Below are 27,762 nucleotides of genomic sequence, written 5' to 3'. Positions count from 1 at the left end.
TTTTATAATACTCATTTTTAATGTTATAATATTTTATAAATTTTAAAGAATATGACAAAAAAGATATTATATGTATTGAAGGGGGGTCTCTGGGAGGAGTGGGGATACAAAAGGTCAACAAGAATGTGATGCAATTCTATTTACTTAAAATATGTTCTTAAATGTTAACAAATTCAGATGAATTGAAATCATGTAATTTTCTCATCATAATGCAATAAAAATTTTAAAAAAAGAAAAACCAAACAAACAAAAAAGAAAAGGAGAAAGAATGAAATAAAGAGAGAAGAAAGAGAGAGAGAGAGAGAGAGAGAGAGAGAGAGAGAGAGAGAGAGAGAGAGAGAAGCAAAGAAAGAGAAAGATAGGAAGGGAAGAAGGAAAGGAGGAAGGAAAAAAGGAAGACAGGAAGGAGGAATTATTTTCCACAATACATTATTCTATATATATGTGTTTTTGTGCTTTAATGATTGCAGGTGCAGTATACACCTTAATAATCTATGCATGTTGCTTTACTTTTATTTTCATTTACTAATAATTAATGTAAAGTAAGTGCACACATATGTTTCTTGTATTGAATGCCTGCATAAAGACAGTCACCAGATACTCTATTATCTCCAATAACTTGTCCTAAATTTGCTCATCAAATATAATTTACTATTTTCATTGTTTTTCCTTTGGAGATTTGTAGAATAATCTTATTATATTTAACCATCCCTTTCACAACCTTTCACTCCAAACACACATACAAACACTTCTTCCCAAAGTATCTGCCTATTTTCTTTCCTAATTATGTGTTCTATTATAAATCTTTCAAAGACTTCTGAATGGGAGGGAGTCCGATTCTAGCTTCTTAGATCAACATAGAGTCCAAGTCAAACAGAGAAGTTGAGAATGTTGAAGATCTAATTCACACATGAGGAAGAAAAGTGGCAAATTTACATAAGGGAGTAAAATAACTTAGTCACTATAATTTTTCCAGGTCTATATATTTTCCAAAATTTGTCATAATTTATAATTCTTACCATCTCAGAAAAGTCCACTGAACCAATGTACTACATTTCAATTAACTATTTATCTTGTATACATCACAATTGATACTATTTGCTAGCTATAATGCATAGAGTTACAAAATACATGGATGTGATTTTATGTCTGTTGTAGGGTATAGGAGTCGTTTTGCATATCTATAGGAATGGCATAGTTGGGTAATGCAGTAGTGATATCTGTAGCAAACAGCAGTCTAAAATCCAAAATGACCCATTTTCCTTAAAGTTATTATGTAAATTGTAGCTTAATAACAAGTATAAATATCCTTAATAATTTAACAAATAAAACATAAGAACCATAAATTTGTATAGATTAAGATAAATATAGGCATATTTGCCCATATAATTTCAATTTGAAAGATAATGCTTTTTGTGTTGCCAAAAAACATTTGGCCTTAGTAAAGATATATTCTGTTATCCAATGTAAGGACCCAGACATATTTGGGCAGCATTGTTTGCTTTTATCTTTCCAGAAGAAGAAAAGCATGCAAGTATGGAATCCATTGACTATCAGACAAGAAAATAAATAATAATAATGTTAATATTATTAACACTATTACATGTTAATTATGAGCTTGGCAACAGAAACTACAAAAGCCTCCTGTAAGAGGAGATAAATAAAGCAAATAAATATACATGTCATTGAGGCAATGTTATATTGTTTTAATTTTAAAAATACAGGAGATTGATGCCAAGTAAGGTCTAAATGTGCTGTGCTAACTTAGCACCCAATTGGATACCTTTATAGACAATGATCTAGTCATGGTCTGGCCAGGCAGTGGTGGTGCATGCCTTTAATCCCAGGACTTGGGAGGTAGAGGCCTGTGGATTTCAGAGACCAACCTGGTCTACAGAGTGAGATCCAGGACAGCCAGAGCTACACAGAGAAACCCTGTCTCGAAAAATGGAAAAAAAAAAAAAAAAAGAAAGAAAAGAAAAAAATTGCATGGTCTGTGGAATTGCTACCTGCTATGAGGCAGGGGGTCAAGGTACTCTGAACAACCAGACTGTCTCTGAAATATGGGGCTTACAAGGGAGAATTAATGGCAGTTCATGAGAGCTAATGTAACGTAGGGAGTTAACACAGCTTTGAGAAGGCTATCCATCTTCATGGAAATTGGGACTTCTACGGGAAAACCGATGGCTACTCAGACACTAATGCAAAATACAGAAGCCAAGCCAAGACCTCTGAGCCAGTAAAGTATACTTAAAGGTATGCATGGACACTAAGAGGAAAAGGAATTTAAATAAAGTTGAATGCAGGGAAGATTTTTAATTAAAAGAATTCTATCAATTAAACTACATTCCAGCTCAATATTTTCATACCTCTTAATATATATGTATTCCTATTTATGTTTATGTATGATTCTCTATAATTCTTAATGTTTCTGGTCATGCACAGTAAGAATCAGTCCACATTTACTAGATTTATTGTAATCGATATATTCGTCCACTTTATCATGATTTTACTTCATCAAAGGCCTAATACTGTTCTCATTTTAACATCTCTCTAGCAGGATTAGAGGCTATAATACCTGTCTAACTGCTCAAGATTACTAAAATACCAGGCATAAAAGAAATTTCTAATCTCTAAATCATTTGGCATCTTGTGTTTTCTTATAGACCCTGCCCACTTCTATGAGATTAGTGTGCACATTTCACACCCAATGTTAGTCAGTGGAGAATGGAGTTCCTGATAGTGTCTTGTAGTGAAGACAGAGAAACATTGGTCCTATGATGCTGGTTATATGACTCTAGTCATAAAACCTTATCCTCCTAGTTATACTTTTTTTTTTTTGGTTTTCAATTCACACGCAGTAGTCTATTACAAAGCTGATATGCAGCTGCTGGATTACAAATCATTATTACCTGCATGGATGGTGCTTGTTAGCATTCTCAAGATTTTTCAAAGTTGAGAACAGTAAAGAACATAGGAGAATATATAATTGGTAAGTCAAAGAAAAAAAAACCAACCTGACATAATGCAGCTGACATCCAATATCTCCAGCTTGATCTCAAAAGATCATGATAGGAAGTGAAAAGACCATCAGTATGAAACATTTCATCAGCTACCTAGAAGTCTCTTTTTTTCATTTTGGTTCTGTCTTAAACATTGCTAATGGTATGAATATGTGCATATTTTTTTTTTACTGTGTTTTATATTTTCTACTTGTGGGTTCTTATACATGAGATACGTTTATTTACAACAATCATATATTTAGGGCCATAAAGGAACTTGCTGTGAACCAATGTAAATGTGATTTTTAGATCTCTGAAGTCTTTTGTCACTGTTTTGGTAAGGATTTGAGGCCTCATACTTTTCCAGCACTAAATACGTAGCACCTTATCCTTTTGTTCACCAGTGCACTTCAAATATTTAGATATAGATCACAATCCAGGGATCTGGACCACAATATTAAAATTAGGCAAGCCTTCTTATAGATGATGCACTATTTCTTTGAGTAATCTCATCATTTCACATATTTCTATGGATAATAAATTTTGGATGCCATGGAAGTCTAACCAGAAGTCCAAGACTTAGACATAGATGGAACATAGTGTTATTTTCTCTAAGACAATGACTTGTGCTGGAAAATGGGTTTCCAGAGAAGTATAAAAAAGGACTCATTTAGAGCGGTGGGAAACTCACTGAGTTCTATACATTTTATCATGCCTTGTATTCAATAATAACTAGAAGAATATACTGAAAATGCAACTTCATGAATGTGTTGAATCTAGAATTAGCCATCTAAAAGAACCTAGGCAGTGTGTCAATCTATCTATAAATCAGATATGTTGCAGATGAAGTCAAATGTTTCAGGTAATAACATATAGACTAAGGATATAGTCTTCTCTGTTGAGTGCCTCAGGAGTTGGGTAGGTTTAGTAATCACAGAGATGTTGTCAACCAGCAGCATAGTTGACCTGGGTTGGAATAAATTCACTTCAATCTGTTGGTAAAGAAGAAATACAGACCATAAAATTACCATGTGTATGAATGTTCTGTGGCACATTTTTATAAAACTGTGAAATAAAGCCAGGCAGTGGTGGCGCACACCTTTAATCCCAGCACTTGGGAGGCAGAGGCAGGCGGATTTCTGAGTTCAAGGCCAGCCTGGTCTAAAGAGTGAGATCCAGGACAGCCAGGGCTACACAGAGAAACACTGTCTCAAAAAAAAAACCTGTGAAATAAATTAACATTTTGACTATGCTTATTGGCATGATTTTATTGCTTATGCAAAGCATGCATATATGGTGCCAGAATACAAAATATAATTATATTAGCATATACATTTAGGATTAAATGGAAACTTTTTGTCTCTATTGCACATAAATATGTCTTTGGTATATCTGTGAATGGAAATGTTATGACTATATACTTCAGAGTAATCCTGGTCATTAATTTTTTCAGATTAATAAGGAGCTTAACTTATCTACTTGCCCATTTTTTCTGATATCTATCCTGTGTTCATCATCATTTTTACAATGTGACTTGGTGTCAGCCTCACCATGTAAAAATCTCTATCTCTGATAGAATGCTAATGTGCACTTGTAAAACTTTTACTATTTGACCATTCATGGAAATTTGTACTGTCTGGACATTGCCATGGCTATAATTCTCCATGTACAGCTTCTACCTTAACTGTCTAACATGCTTCTGTCACCATACAACTTGTGTCCCTCTATTCTAAACTCAGACTAAGATATTTGTCCTCTGACTATCTAGAAATATATGGTGCTTATAGCATATGCAAGTTTGGGATGCATTGTACTCTTAACGACATGAATAATTATTTCTGAGAGAATGCTCATTTTCATTGTATACAATAACATGTGTTAAGAGTGGAAAGAAGCCTGTTGTAATAATCTGAAATCTCAAAGGTATATCGGACATATATATTAATTTGGAATATGTTTATGTACACATTAATTTGGAATATATATACAAACACTAATTTATTACATATGTGTGTGCATGTGTGTGTGTGTATTCCAAATTAATCTGGGAAGTGAGCTCACATGCATAGAATGAATGGGAGAAAACCCATGACTTTGTCTAGCTTCGATGTAAATAGTTCTTGATTAGCTGAACTGTCATAAATAAGTAAAATGAGGTTGCTTACTTGAATAGATGGGTTATATATGTGAGATCCTGTTGGTCTATGTATTCTCTCCAAGGCGCCTGGCACTGGGCAGTGGGGAAAAAAGAGATGGGAAAGAAGGATCTGTGTCCTGGTGAGGTCTAGTATTCTGCATGAGTGGACTTAGGTTTCTGTTCATGTGCCCCATTAAGCCAGTTGGGTGTCTGTATCCCCATTTGTGAGGAGTAGAGGGGGACCGCTGCTGGGTTCCCTGAGCATCACAGAGGCCAAGGACAGCAGGTTCTAGCTCCTGGGCATCACAGGTAGTGCTGGGTACCACTGAAGAGCTGAGAATGAATTGGGGCCCCAGAGCAGCTCAGTCTGCCCTGGGGATGAAGGGAGAAAGGGGATGAGCTGGGAAAATGGCCACCTGGTGATCCAGGCACAAGCTTGCACTCAGGAGTTCTAGGTCCAGTCTTGCAGCTGCAAATGTTGGGCCAACAAGACAAGTTAAAAAGAGGCAATTCATGGTCTTAAGGTATTTAATTGCAGAAGAGATAAAGAGAAAAGTTAGAGAAATAGAGGTTGTCCATGGCCATGTGGAGAGAAGGGAAAGGGAGAGTTAAGAAAAGAGTAAGAGGTTAAGAGTGAATCAGCAGGGAGGCACAGGCCTCACAAGTGGCAGGGCAGCCTGGTCACTATCCTTTCTAACTCAGACCACACATACGAGGGACAACAGATCCACAGCCCTCTCTACACCTTTCCCGCAAGTGGAGATCCTATCTCCAGGGTGTACTCTGACCCCAGGACCCAGGACAGACAACTGATCCATAGCCATCTGTGCCCGGGTTTTATCAGAGAAGAGCTGATTGCCCATAAATGCTGACACAGACTTATAGACCCACAGGAGGAACAAGCTCTAGTCAGAGACAGCAAGAACATCAAACACCAGATAGCAAAAGATGGCAAAAGGCAAATGCAAGAATTCTACCAACAGAAACCAAGACTACTTGGCTTCATCAGAATCTAGTACTCCCACCACAGCAAGTCCTGGATATCCCAAAACATTGGAAAAGCAAGATTTGGATCTAAAATCATATCTCAGGATGGTGATAGAGGAATTTAAGAAGGACGTGAATAACTCTCTTAAAGAAATACAGGAGAACACAGGTAAAAAGGTACAAGCCATTAAAGAGGAAACAAAAGTCACTTGAAGAATAACAAGACATCATGAGTAAACAAGTAGAATTCCTTAAAGAGGATACACAAAAATCCCTTAAGGAATTACAGGAAAGCAAAATCAAACATGTGAAGGAATTGAAGAAAACCATCCTGGACCTAAAAATGGAAGTAGAAACACTTAAGAAATCACAAGGAGAGACAACTCTGGAGATAGAAATCTTAGGAAGGAAGTCAGGAAACATAGATGCAAGTATCACCAACAGAATACAAGAGATAGAAGAGAGAATCTAGGCACAGAAGATACCATAGAAAATATTGACACAACAGTCAAAGAAAATGCAAAATGCAAAAAGTTCCTAACCCAAAAGATCCAGGAAATCCAGGACACAATGAGAAGACCAAAGCTAAGGATAATAGGTATAGAAGAGAGTGAAAACCTCCAACTTAATGGGCCAGTAAATATCTTCAACAAAATTATAGAAGAAAACTTCCCTAACCAAAAGAAAGAGATGCCCATGAACATACAAGAAGCCTACAGAACTCCAAATAGACTGGACCAGAAAAGAACAATCAAAACAATCACCCACCATAATCAAGTAGGCTTCATCATAGGGATGCAGGGATGGTTCAATATACAGAAATCCACCAACATAATTCACTATATAAACAAACTCAAAGAAAAAAGCCATATGATCATCTCATTAGATGCTGAGAAAGCATTTGACAAAATCCAAAATCCCTTCATGATGAAAGTCTTGGAAAGATCAGGAATTCAAGGCCAATGCCTAAACATAGTAAAAGCAATATACAGAAAACCAGTAGCCAACATCAAAGTAAATGGAGAGAAACTTGAAGCAATCCCACTAAAATCAGGGGCTAGACAAGGCTGCCCATTCTCTCCCTACCTATTAAAGTACTGTACTTGAAGTCCTAGCCAGAGCAATTAGAAAACAAAAGGAGATCAAAGGGATACGAATTGGAAAGAAAGAAGTCAAATTATTACTATTTTCTGATAATATAATGATATACTTAAGTGACCCCAAAATTCCACCAAAAAGCTCCTAAACCTGATAAACAACTTCAGCAAAGTAGCTGGATATAAAATTAATGGAAGCAAATCCTCTACACAAAGGATAAACAGAGAAAGAAATTAGGGAAAAAACCTTCACAATACTTATAAATAATATAAAATACATTGGTGTAACTCTTACTAAGCAATTAAAAGATCTGTTTGACAAGAACTTCAAGTCTCTGAAGAAGAAAATTGAAGAAGATCTCAGAAGATGGAAAGATCTCCTATGCTCCTGGATTGGCAGGATTAATATAATAAAAATGGCCATCTTACCAAAGGCAATCTACAGATTCAATGCAATCCCCTTCAATATTCCAACACAATTCTTCACAGACGTAGAAAGATCAATTTGCAAATACATCTGGAACAACAAAAGACCCAGGATAGCCAAAACTATTCTCAACAATAAAGAAACCTCTGGTGGAATCAAATCCCAGACCTTAAGCTGTATTACAGCGAAATTGTGATAAAAACTGCATGGTATTGGTACAGTGACAGGCAGGTGGATCAATGGAACAGAAGTGAAGACACAGAAATGAACCCACACACCTATGGTCACTTGATCTTTGACAAAGGAGCTAAAACCATCCAGTGGAAAAAAAGACAGCATTTTAAACAAATAGTGCTGGTGCATGTAGAAGAATGCAAATTGATCCATTCCTATCTCCTTGTACAAAGCTCAAGTCCAAGTGGAACAGGGACGTCTACATCAAACCAGATACACTGAAACTAATAGAAAAGATAGTGGGGAAGAATCTCGAGCACATAGGCACAGGGGAAATTTTCCTGAACAGAACGCCGATAGCTTATGCTCTAAGATGAAGAATTGACAAATGGGACCTCATAAAGTTGCAAAGATTCTGTAAGGCAAAAGACTGTTAATAGGACAAAATGGCAACCAAGAAATTGGAAAAAGATCTTTGCCAATCCTATATTTGATAAAGGGCTAATATCCAATGTATACAAAGAAGTCAAGAAGTTAGACTCCAGAGAAGCAAGTATCCATATATAAAAATGGGGTACAGAGATAAACAAAGAATTCTTAACTGACAAATACTGAATGGCTGAGAAGCACCTAAAGAAATGTTCAACATCCTTAGTCCTCAAGAAAATGTAAATCAAAAACAATCCTGAGATTCTACCTCACACCAATCAGAATGGCTAGGATAAAAAATTCAGGTGATGGCAGATGTTGGAGAGGTTGTGGAGAAAGTGGAACACTCCATCATTGCTGGTGGGATTGCAAGTTGGTAAAACCACTCTGGAAATCAATTTGGTGGTTCCTCCAGAAATTGGACATAGTTCTACCAGAGGACCCAGCTATACTACTCTTGGGCTTATACCCAGAAGATGTTCCAACATGTAATAAGGGTACATGCTCCACCATGTTCATAGCACCCTCATTTATAATAGCCAGAAACTGGAAACAACCCAGATGTCCCTCAACAGAGGAATGGATACAGAAAATATGGTACATCTACACAATGGAATAATACTCAGCTATTAAAACAATGAATTTATGAAATTCTTGTGAAATGTATGGATCTGGAGAATATCATCCTGAGTGAGGTAACCCAATCAAAAAAAGAACACACATGGTATGCACTCTCTAATAAGTGCTTATTAGCCCAGAAGTTCAGAATACAGGAAGTACAATCTACAAATCACAAGAAACTCAAGAATACGGAAGATCAAAATGTGGACACTTCATTCCTTCTTAAAAGGGGGAAAAATACCCATGGAAGGATTTGCAGATACTAACTATGGAGCAGAGACTGAAGAAAGGACAATCCAGCCAGATATAGATGTCTACTGAGAGGCTCTGACAGTACCGGACTAATACAGAAGTAGAGGCTCACAGCCATCCTTTGAACTGAGTACAGTGTCCCGGTGAAGGAATTAGAGAAAGTATCAAAGTAGTTGAAGGGTTTGCAGCCCCTTAGGATGAACAACAATAGGAACTAGCTAGTAACTTCAGAGCTCCCAGGTACTAAACTACCAACCAAGGAGTACACATGGTGGCACTGATTGCTCTGGCAGCATGTGTATAGTACAGGATGGCCAAGTTGGTCATCAATTGGAGGACAGGCTCTTGGCCCTGTGAAGGTTCTGTGCCCCAGTGTAGGTGAATGCCAGGTCCAGTATACAGGAGAGGGTGCGGAGGCTAGCAGGGGGAGGGGGAGGAAACAGGGGTTTGTTCTTTTTGTTGTTGTTGTTGCTGCTGTTGTTTTTTATTTAGGGGAAACTGGGAAAGGAGAAATCATATGACATGTAAATAAAGAAAATATCTTATAAAAAATACAAAAAATAAAAAAAAAGAAAATGAAACAAAAAAAGTGTTTAAGAGAGAAGGCAGAGAGAATAAGAAAGGGGAGAGGGCAAAGAGCTCCTTATATGGTGGACTGGGCTACTGTCTGTGGGGGGATGCATACCTAGGTGTGGTCAGTTGACTAGGGGTGAAGTTCAGCCAGAATGCTGGGAGCTTGGGCCATTGTGGACACGATAGATAGCACAGGATAATGGAGTTGAGAACTCATGGAGTCGGCAATGTCTGGGAAGCAAGGCTTTACTATTCTGTCCCTTGTAGAATCCTGTACTGGGTTGCCTGAATTAAGCCTCACTCAACCTAGAACACAGACTGCTTTTCACAGTCCAACAAAATCCCTATCTTTATGTATAAGTCATACATTTTAGTAGTATTCTATTACTCTTGGACCAAAGGAGTTGAAAAAGTTTGCAGCCCCATAGGAGAAACAACAATATGAACCAACCAGTATTCCCAGAGCTCCCAGAGACTATACCAACCAAAGAGTACATATAGAGGGACCCATGGATCCAGCAGCATATCTAGCAGAGGATGGCCTTCTTGGACACTAATGGGAGGAGATGGCCTTCTTGGTCTTTGAAGGCTTGATGCCACAGTATAAGGGAATGCCAGAACATGGAAGTGGAAGCAGGAATGGGTGGGTAGGTAAACAGGAGGAAGGCAATGTGTTAGAGGATTTTCAGAGGGGACACTAGGAAAGAGGATAGCATTTAAAATGTAAGCAAAGAAAATATCTAATAGAAAAAGAAAAAGAAAAAGAAAATGTACAATGGAACGATTTATGCTGTGTCTAGAATGGTACCATATCTGAAATACCCTGCCATGGAGGAAATCATGACAAGGAAATTCTAAATGGAGCATGATACATATAAAAATGAGATACAAATCATAGACTATTGCTGTTGTTTGTTGTTCAAAGAGAAGTTAATCCCCTACAAATAAACCTGTACTGTGTCTCAATGTGAGACAAAAGAGAACCATATGTCTGCAATGAGTTACTGACCTGATGAGTCCTGCAACCGTGCCTAAACTTTGCTGATTTGCATGTACCCAAATTACAGTCAACTGACATGAGTACCTCTTCATAGTCATGTCTCACCCTGAGTGGAGTCAGCCTCACACTGATCACACACAGACATGAGTGTGCCCACTCAGCTCCTGGGGTTGCTGCTGCTGTGGCTTAGAGGTAAGGAACAAAGCATTGGAAATGTATTCAGCTTCCTGTAGTCAGTGCTGCTTTGTCTCAGTGAAAATCCTCTTGTGAGAGAATTAATAATGTGGGAATTTGTTTTCAATTTTTTCATTGTAGACGTCAGATGTGACATCCAGATGACTCAGTCTCCAGCCTCCCTGTCTGCATCTGTGGGAGAAACTGTCTCCATCTCATGTCGAGCAAGTGAGAACATTTACAGTAATTTAGCATGGTATCAGCAAAAACCAGGGAACTCTCCTCGGCTCCTGATCTATGCTGCAACTATCTTGGAAGATGGTGTGCCATCGAGGTTCAGTGGCAGTGGAGCTGGCACACAGTATTCTCTCAAGATCAACAGCCTACAGCCTGAAGATTTTGCAACTTATTTCTGTCAACAGAGTTATGACTATCCTCCCACAGTGATTCAAGCCATGACATAAACCACTCAGGGAAGCAGAAGTGAGAGCACAGGCTGCCCCAACTGCTCCTTAGGTTGTCTCCAGCTGCACAGCTGATGAGAATGTTTCTCTTTGCTAGGGCTTAAATGTCAATGTGATGCTCATATACAGAGACCAGAGAAACTTTCCTGTGTCCTATATCCCAGCCATTGACCTCAGCCTTGTTTCAAAACAAAGGAATGCTTTTAACGACTCAAAAAAAGAAGCAAAATCAACAACAACAAAATGTTCCTAAGTAGCAGAGTTATGGCAACAGGTAGAATTCATTCAAGTTTTTTAACACTCTCACCTCCACACACACAGTTGGTGTAGGGCAGTGGTCTGTTCCGGCAACTTAGGCTCAGTCGAGTAAATTAGGCCTTGAACTCTGGAGCCCTAGTGGGCATTTTCTGCCTGCAGGGGGCAGAAGGAGATCTACTATAATTCCTGAATCTGACTCCTGTTTCAGTCACAACCTCTCACAGCTGCCTCCACAGGAGATATGTGCTCTATCAGGCAGACAATGCCTCAAGTTCCCAGTATGCTAGATGGACCCTACCCCCAGTCACTGAGCACAGCCAATACCTCGGCCCAAAGACAGATAGCCATGCCTTACACAATAAAAGGGGCTGTTGGCCCCCTCCTCCCTCTCTTGCTCTTTGTCTCCTCTCTTGCCCTCTTCCTCTCTTGCCTGCTCTTTGTTCTCTTCTCCTGCCTTCTTGCTCTTTTTCTTCTTCCGTTCTATCTCTCTCTTCTTCTCTCTTTTCTCTTCTTTCCTTCTCTCTACTTGACCAGTCTATTTTCTCTTTCCTATAATAAAATATATCATTTATACATTATATCTTTTTAAACTAACATGGCCCATCACAGGCCTCAACAGCAGAGAGAGAGAGACTCACTCTACAGCAGTGAGCCACTAGGCCCTACAAGTTGGAGTTATTTTCAAAGAAAATTTTTATCTATTTATAGGATTAATATCCCGAGGAAGGAGTCTGAAGAGATGGGTTAACAATTAAGAACAATTGCTGTTCTTGAATAGGATCTGGATTTGTGTCCAAACTCTCACTTGATTCCTAGTTCTAATAACTCCAATTCACAGAAAATTTTAACCATTTTTCCTGCATTTAACTGAGAGAAATTCTTCCAGTGTCCAGGCAGTTAAGCACAGTTCAAAGATATGAGGAAGCAAGCTCAGTTTAATTTGACTTCTTCAACCTGGATCAGACTTAGGGAAGCTGACTTCAGGCAGTGTATTCCCATGAAATTTAAACACAATACAAATTTAAACACAATACAGTTTGGGGGGAAAGTTTCTTGGTATAATACAATCAATCCCTGGTAAAGGAAAAAGTGTAGTTACATAGAAACTCATCCCAGGGTATGTAGGGGTCCGGCCGGCGCCCTCATTTCCGTTGGGTGCTTCTTGGGCTGGAGATTATTGAGTACCTGTGAACACAAGCGGGTAAGAGAAAGAAAGAAACGGACACCAGGTAGCTGTATCGAGATGTGATGTGATGTCTCTTTACTATCGAGAACTGGGTTTATATGGCAACAGACAGCATCGAAACCAAAACAATCTTGGTTTTTAGCATAGACATGTTAACAGAGAAAAAAGTCTGTATACAAAACAAACTTCAAATGGAGAAGCAGGCTGAGTTTTCAGTTTCAGTCCTTTTGATCTTCCGAGCTGCATTGTCCGTGTTTGAACTCAGGGGCCATTGCCAATGTTTTCGCACCACAGTGGGAAGCCTCAGCCCTGGGCCTGACATTTCTATCAATTCCGGAACCAGCACAGAGCAGAGGGGCAGGATGCCACAAGGGTACATGTCATTTCTTCCAAGAAGATGAGACTTAGAGATAGGATATCTGTACTTTCTTAAGATCTGAAGGAAGGGTCTGGCATGCCATACTGATATGGATGTCATTTGTGCTATTGGTCACCTAGTTGCGAGATCTTGAGACAGCTTCTGGCTATAGAGATAATGTAAGAGTCATACAGAACATCTATTATGTTTTTCCCTCCCTGGGAGGTCCATGTTCCCCACTCTAGCTTCTTCCTCTACCGCTTACTACACTGAATCTATGGGTTTTACCCTGATTATCATTTATTTATTGGCATACTTTTCTATTGCTGTGATAAGATATTATCGCCAAGATAATTTATCAAAGAAAGATTTTAATTGGGGAGCTCTCAGTTCCTGAGTATTAGTCTAGGGATATCATGGTGGTAAGTGTGGCAGCAGGCTGGCAGGCATAGACCTGATTGATTAGTTACGAGCTTTTATCTTTGTCTGCCAGTAGGAGACACTGAGAGACAAAGAGACACCTGGGTGTGGCTTGGGCTTTTGAAACTTCAAAACACACTCTCTTTGACAAACCTCCAAGAAGGGCACACCAACTAATTTCCCCAAATACTCCAAGCACTGAGAACTAAGAATGCAAATATGTGAACCTTTAGAGGAAGTTCTCATTTGAACCATCATCATGTAAAAGATTTTGCAGGTAGAATATTGTAGGAAAAGACTGATTCAGAGTTGAGCAGGTATAAGTAGAGAGGGCTCAGCAACCTACTAGACTTGACCTGTAGACACATTCCTTTTAAAATAAAACACTTATCAACCTGTAAGTATATGTTCACCAAACTGCATGCATATCACTCTCAAAAAACAAAACAAAATAAAACAATACCACAACAAAAAGAACAACAACAAAACTAAAGGAGATATTCCATCCCGTGGCTTTATAGTATCTTCTACATGGCCGTATATACTCAGAGAGTTATAATGCATTGGTAGTAGTTTCCAAATGAAGGCTACAATAACTGTGTTGTGAACAGTATTCTTTTTTAAAAATGTATCTTGTTTTTTTACTTATTCAATTTATATCCAACACACAATCCCTGCTCATAGTCACTCCCTCCAACAATCCATCTCCCATCCCTTCTCTCCTTCTTCTCTGTCAGGGTGAGGCCCCTGAATATCACCCCTGCCCTTTGCACTTCAAGTCACTTGGAGAGCAGCTGCTTCCTCTCCCACTGAGGCCAGACAAGGCAGCACAGCTAGTAGAGCTTATCTCACGTATAGGCCACAATTTTTTGGATAGTTACTATTCTCGTTGTTTGGGAACCACATGAAGGCCGAGCTGCACATTTGCTACATGTAAGGGGGAAGGCCTAGTTCCAGCCTATGTATGTTCTTTGTTGGTGATTCAGTCTCTGAGAGTCCCAAAGGTCCAGGTGGGTTGACTCTGTTGGTCTTCCTGTGGAGTTCCTATTCCCTCTGGGGCCTGAAATTCTTCATCCTACTCTTCCATAAAAATCCCATGCTCCATCTACTGATCATTTATGCCTGTCTGTATCTATCTGAGTCAGTTGTTGGATGGAGCCTCTCAGAGCACAATTTGCTCCTGTCTGCAAGCAGAGCATCATTATAGTGTTAGGGACTGGCGCTTGCCCATAGGATGTGTCTAAAGTTGGGCTGGTTATTAGTTGTCCATCTCCTCAGTCTCTGCTCCCTTATTCATGACAGCATAACATGTAGACAGGATAAATTTTGGATTGAAATTTTTTGTGGGTTTGTTTGTGTCTTTTTTTCATATTAACACTGGCCTTACATAACATTTTACAGAAAATGTTGATTTATGGTGGCTTATGTGTGATCCACCATCTATATGATTACAATCAGATATATCGTGGGTAGAGGATATTTATTTTGAAAAAGATTATCAACTAAAATAGTAAATCATGTAATTAGATCCCTTAGTAACTAAAATTTTTTTATTGTGGATAATAAAAAACATAAGTTCTTAGAGCTATCTACTATGTAAATTTCATGTAGGAACTGCTCCTCTATTTCAGACTATCTGTCTTGTACTCCACTTTGATTCTGAATAAAATCATCTCCTGATTCATTGTGTGTGTTTTTTCTTATTTCTTTGAACAAGACTCCCACAACCTGAAAAATCACAGGTATGGATAGATTGTTGGCACTATTAATGAAGTTAATAGAAATAATTCAAAAAAGTTCAGGGCAAGGTTATTTTCTGAGTCTGAAAAATATTTCAAAGAAACCAAGTGACAAATACTATTTGCCACAGTCCACTCCTAGTCAATATGACCATTAAAAATATCATTGCTCAACTATAATAGTCTCCTTCATATTTCCATGGAATCATAAAGATCTCAAAATACAAAATATATTATATTCAACTTCAAAAATTCTCTTAGATTTATTCTTTCTTTTTATCTTCCTGTGTAAATGTGTGTGTGTGTGTGTGTGTGTGTTTGTGTTATGAATTTGCAAGTATCCACAGAATGGGTCACCAGATCCCTTGAAACAAGACTCAATAATAAGTTCACTATTATCTTGTAGTAGTGATGAGTAAACTAGGGTCTTCTGTCAGAGGACAAGTTGTATTCATCTCCTTAGCTCTTCATTAATATTCCCATTACTGTGGAAAATGTAATTCGAGGAAAAGACATTCTTTTATACTTGAATCTCTAAAACATAAAATCCAACTCATATATTTCTAAAATATAATTGTATATAGCAAGCATTCACCATATGAAGTGAAAGGAGGGAACATGCAATAGGAATAAAGATTGGAACAAACAAGATCAAAACAACTATGACAAGGCCAAGTATGGCCACTCCATATCTATCAGTTGGGAATCATTGTGATATATTTAAGGATTCAAATGACAAATACATGTTTCTCCAATGGACCTTCCATTTTCCTAATACATAATTTCTCTCTTGGGTTGACTAAACTTAATGCATGCCAATTGAATTTCCAATATATGGTCTCTAGTGCAACTTCATCTTCATCTTCTATACAACATGCCATAAAACCTCACAGTGTCCTTGCAGAGAATCTAACACAGAGACATGTATGCTGTTGTTTTAAATTAAATTTCCAAAGTGACTTCTCCAAAATAATGAAGAATAGACAGAGAAACATGACTTTGATTTCTAAAGCACATATGAATTTTTGATGTTTTAGTTTTTCCATCACCTCTGTTGTTTAATAGCTAAAAGACCAATTTTGTAAGGTCTCTTTGAGAGATAAGAAGGCTGTTTTCTAATCATAGAAGGTTATTCTAACATAGTATTACAACTGACAAGTAGAATGAAGTGAATATATAATCTTCTCTCATCTGTTACTAAAATGAGATGGATATTTTTACTTATGAATTTTTATAAACAAGATACAAAAAAGGTCAAATATTCTTTGTGTCTCTGAGTAAACTTGATAGTTTCCAAGTAACTACATTAAAGACTGGATTTTCTAATCCTGACAGGAGGCATGTAATTGTGAACCCTGTTTTAAGGGATCTTCTGAATAGGCATGGCATATACAATAGAGAATGGTTCATTGAACATTGATTGTATTGTATTTATTGGGCAGAAAAAGCATTGTTACATGATGGAGCTCAACTTTGATATACTTTCTGCTCCCAGGAGAAAGAGAAGAAATCAGATCTACGTTAAATGCTATGTCAAGATATGTCACCTAATTGAGTAAGTTATTGAAACACTTTCAGATAGATGTTGGTGTTCTTAACAGAGCTATTAAGTCCAGCAACATTGCAGAAAGTTGATGTTTTGAGGGTAATTAGGAGAGCAGAGACCTGAGTGGTGAGAATTGGTATGAGCTAATGTCAGGAGAGAATATAGCAGTTTTTACAGTAAGCAGCCCAACACAGAAGGAACATTCTCAATTAATTTTATGATGCTGTAGTGTGGGGCAATGGGCAATTCTGGCAGCTGGAGTCCAGAACAGCCACCTTGGAACCCCGAAGAACCACTGAGCATCTGCCCAGAAGGGACAGTAGGCATTTTGTTCTGTGTGCCTGAGACCAATGGCTCAGATTTCAGCCCAACCCCTCACAACAACCCCAGCAGGAGAGGTGTGTAATATTGGTCAAGCCCTCTTATATGCAAATAAAGATTCTCAGCCCAAACCAATGAGTGATAACTGCTGCCGAAATGTGAATGACCCTCCAAAACTATATATATGTATGGTATCCAGGGAAATAAAGCATGTGAAAGATCTACTCCGTGGTCTGAGTCTTCTGTTCTTAGAGCTGTTAACACTCAGAAGAGATCTGTTCTCCCTAAATGTGACCTGAAGCTGCACTGCACTCCTCAGTGGCTAGTCAGCCTGTTGGCCCAGCACAACTCGACTTAGTACAGGACAATGCAGAGAAGCAGAGCATCTTGAAAGACAGGGCAGGGACACCCCATCCACGCTTGCTCTATTCTCTGCACAAGGGCTCCCCCACCAAGCTGGGCTACAGATCTCCGTGGGAAACTGCCAGCAATAAGACCCACACTGTAGTTACCATGGTTCTTAAGCCACATAAAGACCAAATAATGAAAGTTATGGAATAGTTGTACTTATGAAGAGGGATGGAAATATTTTTTTAAGATTTATTTATTTTATGCATATGAGTACATTGTACTCAGATGCACCAGAAGAGGGCATCAGATCTCATTACACGTGGTTGTGAGCCACTATGTGGTTGCTGGGATTTGATCTCAGGATCTTCAGAAGAACAGTCGGTGCTCTTACCTGCTGAGCCATCTAACCAGCCTGGAAATATTCTTAATACACTTTTTGTAAACTGAATTTAAGTGTTCATCTACTTCATGATCCACCATGATCATGCAGGCTTCACCCCAGAGATACAAGTGTGGTTCAACATATGTAAATCAACAAATGTAAATGTAAATGTATGAGTAAACTAAAAGACAAAAGAAAATACTTGTGATAGTCTCATGAGCTACAGAAAATGCTCTTGATAAAATCTAACACCTCTTCATGATAAAAGTTTAGGAATGATAAGGAATACATGAGACATTTCTCAATATTATAAAATAAATGAAACAGAATAGATGCTATATATTGGTTCAGTGAGGGGAAATATATCAGCAGATTCAAGTGGAGAGGGGTAGGGATATGAGGATAAGGAAGGGAAAACAGGGAGATATGGAAGAGACAGCCCAAACTAAGGGTTATTAAGAGGTAGTATGGAAACCTAATACAATGGAGTCTTGAAAAAATATATACACATATGAAGGCAATGTAAGTCAAATCACCAAAATATGAGGGACACAGATCCCCAACTGATCATCTCTGTTCATCACGTAAACTTTCTCTCCTTGGATGGAGTTACATCTAATTGGGTTGTTGAGCAAAGGTGTGCAATGAAAACTTCCAGACAACTCACATTGTTGCCAAGAAGATAGGTTGCTATCCAAACACACAGATAGCAAAGCCCTATTTCTGAAGACAATACCTACACAAATCCTTGAATACCGTATGTGTTGAGCTGATACCTTTCCCTCTACATGGTAGTATCTTTGGTACATAAAGGTACTCATCAGTGAACAAAAGAGAAAAGTAAACACCAACACCAAATTCATACATACTCTTTGATCCAGAATGTTTTCTGTCTGTGAGAATTGCTAGTTCAATGATGGCACAAAATAAGTGGGAGTAACCAAACTATGTTTGCTTTTTCTTAAGGCCTACTCAATGAGATGGAACCTGTACCCAATGCTGTTTTTGTGCCAAATAACCAGAGTCTAGACAGCCTGAAAACCTAAAGCAAAGGTATATGCTGCTGTTCTAAATCAATCAGTCAAATCAATCAATCAAGCAAGCAAGCAAGCAAGCAAGTAAGCCAGCAAGCAGTCAACCAAGCAAACAAAAAACTACCAGTAAAATGTCTCCTAATGTCATTTTGCTATACTAATAGATTAATTCTTTGCTCAGTTGTCACAAAGGAAGCTTTTATTCTGCAGCAGATGAGATCAAATAGACCCAGAGTCAGATATTCCACAGAGTGTGAGAGACCATAGATACTCAACTCAAAATGTGATCCATCCAATTCTACTCCATAGGTGCTAGAGTACCCTGTCAAAGAAGAAATGGAAAGTGTCTAGTAATCAGAGGTGATGGAGGACCCAAAGAAAAAATTCTAAAATCAACATGATTGATATAAAATGAAATAACAGGGACTGAGGCATCATAATCAGGGACTGCCTGGGGTCTGCCTCATTGGAGTCCTAGGGCTAAAAGATATGTGCACATGCTCCATTCCTAAACACAGGCTGTCTCCTATTGATAACCACTTCCAAATAAAAATATAGTTTCAAAGGAAACAAACTTCTCTAAAGGATAGGTTAGATATATAGCATTAGATGGACAACAAAAAATGAACTCAAAGCATTTTTGTAGTATCTTTGTCTCATAATATCATGCCAGTACTCATCATTTTTGATAATTTTGTCCATTATTTTCAAATGAAAATTTAACTTTATTTATACTTTTTTCATTTCTGTTTTTAATTGATAGGTTCTTTACATATATAGAGTGAGAGAAAAGAAAAAAGACAGTCAGAAAGAAAGACAAAAGAGAGTAAAAGAAGGAAAGAAATAATGAAAAAGAAAAAGAAGGAAATATTGTACATGATATTTAATTTGTTTATGTTTGTCTGTGTTTTGATAATTGCAGATGCAGCATATACCTAAATATTCCCATGCATGTTCTTTCACCTTATAGTCTTCTTTTTCTAATAACTAATATATGGTAATTGCACATATCTGCTTCTTGTGTTGAATGCCTGCAGGAAGCCAATCATCAGATACTCCATTATCTCCAATGACTCTTTATAAATTTGCCTACCAAGTATGATTTATTAGTTTGCTTATTTTCCTTTGGGGATTAGTAGAATAATCTTAACATATATAATCATCCTCTTTCTCAACCTCTCATCACAATCATATACAAAGCTTTCTTCCCAAACTACCTGGCTATTTATTTCCCTGTCACATTTGTTCTGTTGTAATCCCTCCAAAGACCTCCCAATGTGAGAGACCCATTGTAGCTTCATATGGCAATGCAGAATCCAAGTCAAACAGCAAATTGAAATTTGAAGTTACAATTCACACATGCAGGAAGAACGTGGCAAATATATATGAGGAAATAGAAATATTTAGGCATTATAATTTTCCCAAGACCATACATTTTCCAAACTTTTCTTGATTTCATGAGTTTTCATACCTAGATAAATTCCATTGAATCAATGTACTACATTTCAATTATCCAGTAGTCTTGTGGTATGCATCAAAATTGATTCCATTTCCTAGTTATTATGAAATGAACAACAACATGAACTAACTAGTACCCTCAGAGCTTACCAGGGACTAAAACACCAACCAAAGAATACACATGGTAGAACTAATGTCTCCAGCAGCATATGTATAGCAGAGGATGGCCAAGTTGGTTATCAATGGGAGGAGTGGCCTTTGGCCCTCTGAAGATTCTATGCCCCAATATAGGGAAATGCCAGGGGCAGTAAGCAGGAGGGGTTATGGTGTTGAGCAGGGGGAGGGAGACGGGAACATGGGTTTGTTTCAGTTTTTTTTTAAATCCTTTTTTTAATTCTATTTTTAAGTTTTATTGCATTATAGTGAGAAAAGTTACATGATTTCAATTTATCTGAATTTGTTAACATTTAAAAACATATTTTAAGTAAATAGAATTAAATTACATTCTTGTTTTCCTTTTGTACCCCAACTCCTCCCAGAGACCCCCATTCAATATCTACAATATCTTTTTGTCATATTCTTTAAAATTTATAAAATATTATAACAATAAAAATGAATATTATAAAAGTTGTTTGATATAAAACAGCAATCGATTTAACAGTCATACATAGATGCTTGTCTATGGCAATACTAAAAATACATATGTTTTTCTCAATAGAAATTTTAAATAACTCCAAACATATTAACTGTACATTTCAAAAGAATACATCACTACTAGTATTTTCTTAAATAAATATAAATATATAAAGTGTTTTTGTTTGTTTGTTTGTTTTATATTTCTTAGAGCTTAAAATCTTGGCTCTTACTGTGGTAACTTTACACAACAGTTACAAATGTCAAGCAAAGCATTCAGTCTTATTCTTTGTTGTTCTCTTACAAACCCCCTCCAAATTTAATTGTCTACATTTCTTTTGCATAACTTTTAAAATATATAAGCTGTTCTGAAAACCATAGTATAGTGTAAAAACATGAAATAAACAATACTACTAATAGAGAGGCTGAGATAAGAGAAGCAAGATCTCAAGACTATTATGTTGTACACAGCAAGACACTGTCACAATCAAACAAGCTGAAAGTATACATGGATTGTATAATATTGGACCTATTTCTTCAATTACCAAATTAGAGAAACCATTGTATGAGTCAATAAATTTCTTTTTTTTTTAATTTTTAGATACTTTATTTACATGTAAATTTCTCCATTCCCAGTTTGCCCTCCAAAAAAACAAAGAAACAAACAAAAACAACAAAAACAAACCCCTGTTGCCTCCTCCCTCGCCATGCCTGTCATCCCACCCTCTCCCACTTATTGGCACTGGCATTCCCCTACACTAGGCACAGAACCTTCACAGGGCTGAGGTACTCTCCTCCTATTGATGATCGAATTTGCAATCCTCTCATGGCCAGAACAATCAGAGCCACCAAGTGCAGTCCTTGGTTGGTGGTTGAGGCCCTGGGAGCTCTGAGGGTACTAGTTAGTTCATATTGTTGTTCATCCTAAGGGGCTGCAAACCCCTCAGCTCCTTAGGTCCATTCTCTAACTCCTTCTTTGGGGACCCTGTACTCAGTTCAATAGATGGCTGTGAGCCTCTACATTTGTATAAGTCAGGTACTGTCAGAGCCTCTCAGGAGATAGCTATATTTAGGCTAGCTTGTCCTTCCTTCAGTCTCTGCTCTATAGTTAATCTCTGTAACTACTTCTGTGGGTATTTGGTTCCCCCTTTTAAGAAGGAATGAAATGTCCACCTTTTGGTTTTCCTTCTTCTTGAGTTTCTTGTGGTTTGTGGGTTGTTCTTCCTGTATTCCAAACTTCTGGGCTAATAACCACTTATCAGAGAGTGCATACCAGGTGTGTTCTTTTGTGATTGGGTTATGTCACTCAGGATCATATTCTCCAGATCCATCCATTTCCCTAAGAATTTCATAAATTCATTGTTTTTAATAGCTGAGTAGTACTCCATTGTGTAGATATACCACAATTTCTGTAGCTACTCTTCAGTTGAGGGACATCTGGGTGGTTTTTGTTTTTTTTTTTAATTTAATTTAATTTAATTTAAATTTGGAGGGGAACCTGAGAAATGAGATATTGTAAATAAAGAAAATATCTAATAAAAAAAAGAAGCCAACATCACATGGGATTTGACTTCCTGTTTAAAGAAATTCATGAAATGAAAATCTTTTATTTTTCTAAGTAGTTTAGGAGTGACTTTCATATTCAAAATTGTGTCCTACTAATATTTTTTCTATTTTTCAGTGTCCAGAGGTTACACTCTGCTGATTCAGTCTCCTGTTACCCTGTTGGTGATTACAGGAGATAGAGTCACTCTTTCCTGCAAGGCCTGCCAGATTATTAGCAAGTACCTACACTGGTATCAACAAAAATCACATGAGTCTTTAAAGCTTCTCATCAGGTGTGCTTCTGAGTCCATCTCTGGGATCCCCTCCAGGTTCAGTGGCAGTGAATCAGTGACAGATTTCACTCTCAATATCAACAGTGTGGAACCCGAAGATGTTGGAAGTTATTACTGTCAACAAATTTACAACTGGCCTCCCATAGCAGAAAATACCAGAAAGCAGAAGTGTGAGGCTGGGATGCTTCAGCTGTTTCTGGTGTTGCCTCAGCCTTCAAAGTGTTACACAGATGCAGGCAGATGTATGCTTTACAGAAATATGTGAAATGAGGAAGCCTCAAAGTCTCCCTTGCCTCTGAATTCTCTTTGCTCTATTTCCGTATTAGAAAAATGCAGCTTACAGTTGTCCTTGTGTAACAAGACAATCTTCTTTTAGTGTACTGCAACCAGAGAAAATCCAAGACTGACAGCAAGAATGATTGATTATTCCATACCCTTATAATTGTTGGAAATTCAGGTGGAGCATTGTTTTAAACAACAGCATCTAGTTTATTCCTGTCTCAGCAAAGACCAGAGAGCTCTGCTTCAAAGATTCATGGGTCAGTTGCAAAATTCCCTATGCATATTTTATAGTAAGTGAACAACTCTTGAATATAAAGTATTTTTTATTTTTATGGATTTAAATAAATTGTCCAATAGGTTTTGGTAAAAAATGCAAATTTCTTGATGAGAGGTTTGTAGTTACCACTTAATAGACAAAAAATGAAAGAGATTGAAAGAAAAAAGCGTATGTTTGTCAAACTAAGTTTGGCTAAGTTTCTGGACTTATTTTAAATCATTTTAAGTTAAAAGGTATAACAACATGAAGTTGTTTTTACAAACAGTAAAATATTGGAGGATATCATAGCATTTCGATTCACTTTTGCCTCCAGAGCAATTTATGGAAATAGATGTAGCTGTAAGTTTAACATTTTATTTGAAAAACATTAGTGAAATATTTGTAGGTGCCACAACAGTGGATTTAATAATGAAAATAAGCATGGTGGTAATTTTTGATAAGTATGAAAATAAATCTCAGGATTATTTAACAAGTAGAAAGAACATTGCAATAAAGAATCTTCAATCCTTAAGGGGGCCTTCATCAAGGATTGTGTATAATAGAGTAGGGCTTACCAGTAAAAAGATTGCTCTGTAAAAGTCATTAAGATTTGAAATTTGATAGAGTGTGTTAGTTATGTCTCTAAACACAGCATTTGGCATTTGTAGGGAGGAGTATCTCCATTATTTCAAGTTGATTTTCATTTAAATAAAAGATCTAGGCTAGCCAGGGTTATAGAGTAAGAAGCTATCCCCCAAACAAAGACGAATATCTCTGTATACTCTATTTAGTCTGACTAAAGATTTATCTATCTTTTTGATTTTCTCAAAAAGCCCAGAGAACCAAATAACCCTACTATGAATAAAGCACAGAGCTAAACAAAGAATTGTCAACTGAGGTATATCTAATGACCGAGAAGCACATAAAAAAATGTTCAACATATTTAGTCATGAGGGAAATACAAATAAAAACAACCAACAACCATGAGATTCCACCTCAGACCAGTCAGAATGGCTAATATCAAATCAGGTAAAAGCAGATACTTGCAAGGATGTGGAGAAAGAGGAACACACCTCCATTGTTGGTGGGATTGCAAGCTGGTGCAACCATTCTGGAAGTCAGTTTGACAGTTCCTCAGAAAATTGGACATAGTATTATCTGAGAACCCAGCTATACTACTTCTGGATTTTTACCCAAATGATGCTCCAACATATAGCAAGGGCACATGCTCCACTAGTTCATGGCAGCCTTATTTATAATAGCCAGAAGCTCCAAAGAACCTTGATGCCCTTCAATAGAAGAATGGATATAGAAAAACAATGACTTCATGAAATTCTTAAGCAAGTGGATGGAACTAGAAAATAGCATCCTGAGTGGGTTAACTCACTCATAAAATAGTACACATGGTATGTACTTGCTTATAAGTGGATATTAGCCCCAAATCTCAGAATACCCAAGATACAATTTCCAGACCATATGAAGTTTAAGAAGACTTCATATGCTTCTGTCATTCTTAGAGGGAGGGGGAACAAAATACTTACAGGAGTTAGAGTGCAGGAAGTACTTGGGAGGAAGAAAGATGGAGGAGGGTGTAAAGAGGGGCAGGATCAAGTATGGGAGGAGACCGGGATTATATAGAGAGGGTCAGGAATTTGAACAGAAATATGTAGCTACAGGACTGTGATGAGCCTTAGATACCATGGGCCCTCTGAATGAACCACGCAGAGCTGGGGATCAAAGTAAAGGCACAGGAATTTATTGTTACAGTATGCTGGGGTTTTCCTGCAACCAAAGGTGAGGTGGCATTCCCTGGGCCACCTGTTCTGTGAGTTTTTATACAGTTTCCAGGGGCAGAGTTGAGTATCAGCAACTAGGCACAATGAGATTGTCAGAACAGTGTGACTTTTAAATTGATTTGTCCTTAGGGAATGAGGTAGCATCAAGTGCTTCCCTTATCTGTGGGTGGTCAAAGGTCTTTCCCCCCTGTGGTCTTTCTGAGGAATATAATCAGCCTCTCCCTTCTGGAAGGGAGGGGTGCCTACATGATTTATGACCTCTCTCTTCCAGGAGCTGAGGAGAGCCTAGTGGAATTTTCCAAAGTTTCTGAGTGGACCTCTTAATAGCAATGGGGGATGGGGAACTGGGGATAGCTACCAGCAAGTTCAAGATGCCAGGAAAGTAAGAGGCTCCCAGGATCCAACTTGGATGAGATTACCTGAAATGCTCAACAAAGAGGAGGGAAAACCTGTAGAGACCATATCCAGATGTTAGGCAAGTACCCTGGTTGGGATGGAAGGCAACCACTCATCTCCAAAATTTTAACCCAGAATTGCTCCTGTCTAAAGGAAATTAGGGGACACAGTGTGGTGCAGAGACTGAAGAAAAGGCCAACCAGAGTATGCCCCACCTGAGGATCCATCACACATGCAGCCACCAAACCCAGACTACATTGTTAATTCCAAGAAGTGGCTGTTGACAGGAACCTGTTATAGCTGTCTCCTGAAAGTGTCTGTCTGAGCATGACATATACAGAGGCAGATGCTCACAGACTGAGCACTGGGACCCCAATGAAGGAGTTAGAGAAAGGACTGAAGGAGCGGAAGGGTTTTGCAACTCCATAGGAAGAACAAAACTAAAAAACAACAAAAACCTCAGATAACCCCAGGACTAAACCACCAACCAAAGAGTACACATGGAGGGACCTATGGCTCCAGCTGCATATGTAGCATAGGATGGCATTGTCTGGCAGCAATGGAAGTAGAGGCCCTTGGTCCTGTGAAGGCTAGATGCCCCAGTGTAGGGGAATGTGAAAGCAGGGAGGTAGGAGAGGGTTGGTGGGGTTAGCACCTTCATAGAAGCAGGGGGAGGGGCGATTGGATGGGGGCTCAAGGGGGAAACAGGGAAAGGGGTTAACATTTGAAATTTAAATACATAAAATATCCAATAAAAAAAGAAAGGAAAAAGTAAACTCTAAGAAGCAAAACAACAACAACATAAAATACAAAGAGAATTAAAAAATAATAACCCAGAAAACTTCTTTGCACATGTTTATATTCTTCCCTAACTTAAAATATAAAAATAACTGTGTATATGTCTGTGTTTGTGTGTGTGTGTGTATGTGTGTATGTGCATGTGTTTGTGTGTGTGTGTGTGTGTGTGTGTGTGTTTGTGCTTGATGTCTCTGTAAGATGTTGGAGTCAACCATAGTTGGGATTGAAGACCTCAGGATATTTATAACTTACTCCTCTCCTTACCTTCATTTTAAAGTTCTGATACAGGGTCTTCTGCTAAATGTAGAATTTTCTGTTGTCTAGAATAGTTCACCAGAGATTTTGATTTGCTGTTCTTCATGCTCAAGTGCTGGAGTTATGGACAAATGTGGCTGAAGCTTGTTTTTATGTGTATGTTGAAAATTTAACTTGAGTTCTATTTTTTTCAAGGCAAATGCTTTAGAGAGACATCTCCTTCTCCTTGAAACTAATCTATTAAAAATAAAAATGACAGTCTTCACCCTCAGTATGCCGTTTGATATTAATTGCAATAGCAAGAATACTAAATTTTTTTATTAATGTCCAGTTTCCAGTTAATACATTAATCAGTGAAGTATTTCTTAGATTGTAGACATTTCGAATACTTTTGAGTCATGGAACTATAGATTCTTTTAACATATCTTTCACAATATTTTTCTATTTGTTTATAGTTGCAGAGAATACATACCTCAGTAATACATTTTATCTGGTATTTAAGAATGTATTTTTAGATGTGAGGTTTTGTGTTCAGTTCTATGATTATGCAAACATCTTACTTCAAACATATTAGATACCAAATTAATCATATTCTGTTATGTAAATATAGTTTATTTCCACCATCTATCCATCCATTGGTGAGCATCTAGGCCCTTTCTCATTAATGGATAGTATGACTAGAGCAGCAATGAGCTGAATGAGCAGGTGGGTGTACAATAGATCATAGAGCCCTTTGGGTATAAACCCAAAACTAGTATATGTAGATCTTGAGGTAGAGCCTACTCCTATTTTTCTGAGTAACTTCCACACAGATTTCCATAGTGCTGTAATAGTTTGTACTTCCATCCACATCCTCATCAGCATGAGCTATCATTTGCTTGGTTGTACTTGGCCATTCTGGCATCCTGACTAGTATAGGAAGAACAGAGGTTTTATCAGTAATTAAGAAATTATCTGTAATGAACACCAGCTTAGAAAGGAAAATAAATTTTCTATAATGGAATATCACTGGATATATATAAAGCAAACTTAAAGTTAGGCCCCATTACCATAGATGCCAAGTGAGAATGAACTCACTGGGATTTTTTTTTTTTTTGGTTTAACTTTGTTTTTTTTTT

At 37.7% G+C, this 27,762-nt stretch overlaps 1 gene segment (V, D, J or C); it reads left to right on the top strand.

The window, feature by feature from the left end:
• Nucleotides 1–10,775: 10,775 nt before the first annotated feature.
• On the top strand, nucleotides 10,776–11,337 carry LOC116099905. The segment is given in 2 exon segments: nucleotides 10,776–10,891; nucleotides 11,015–11,337. Coding segments are annotated over 2 exon segments (372 nt in total).
• The last annotated feature ends 16,425 nt before the right edge of the window (nucleotides 11,338–27,762 follow it).

Source organism: Mastomys coucha, unplaced genomic scaffold (assembly GCF_008632895.1).
Source record: "Mastomys coucha isolate ucsf_1 unplaced genomic scaffold, UCSF_Mcou_1 pScaffold20, whole genome shotgun sequence".
Taxonomy (NCBI): domain Eukaryota; kingdom Metazoa; phylum Chordata; class Mammalia; order Rodentia; family Muridae; genus Mastomys; species Mastomys coucha.
Note: the sequence above shows the minus strand (reverse complement) of the source record. Positions and strands in the feature narration are given on the sequence as shown.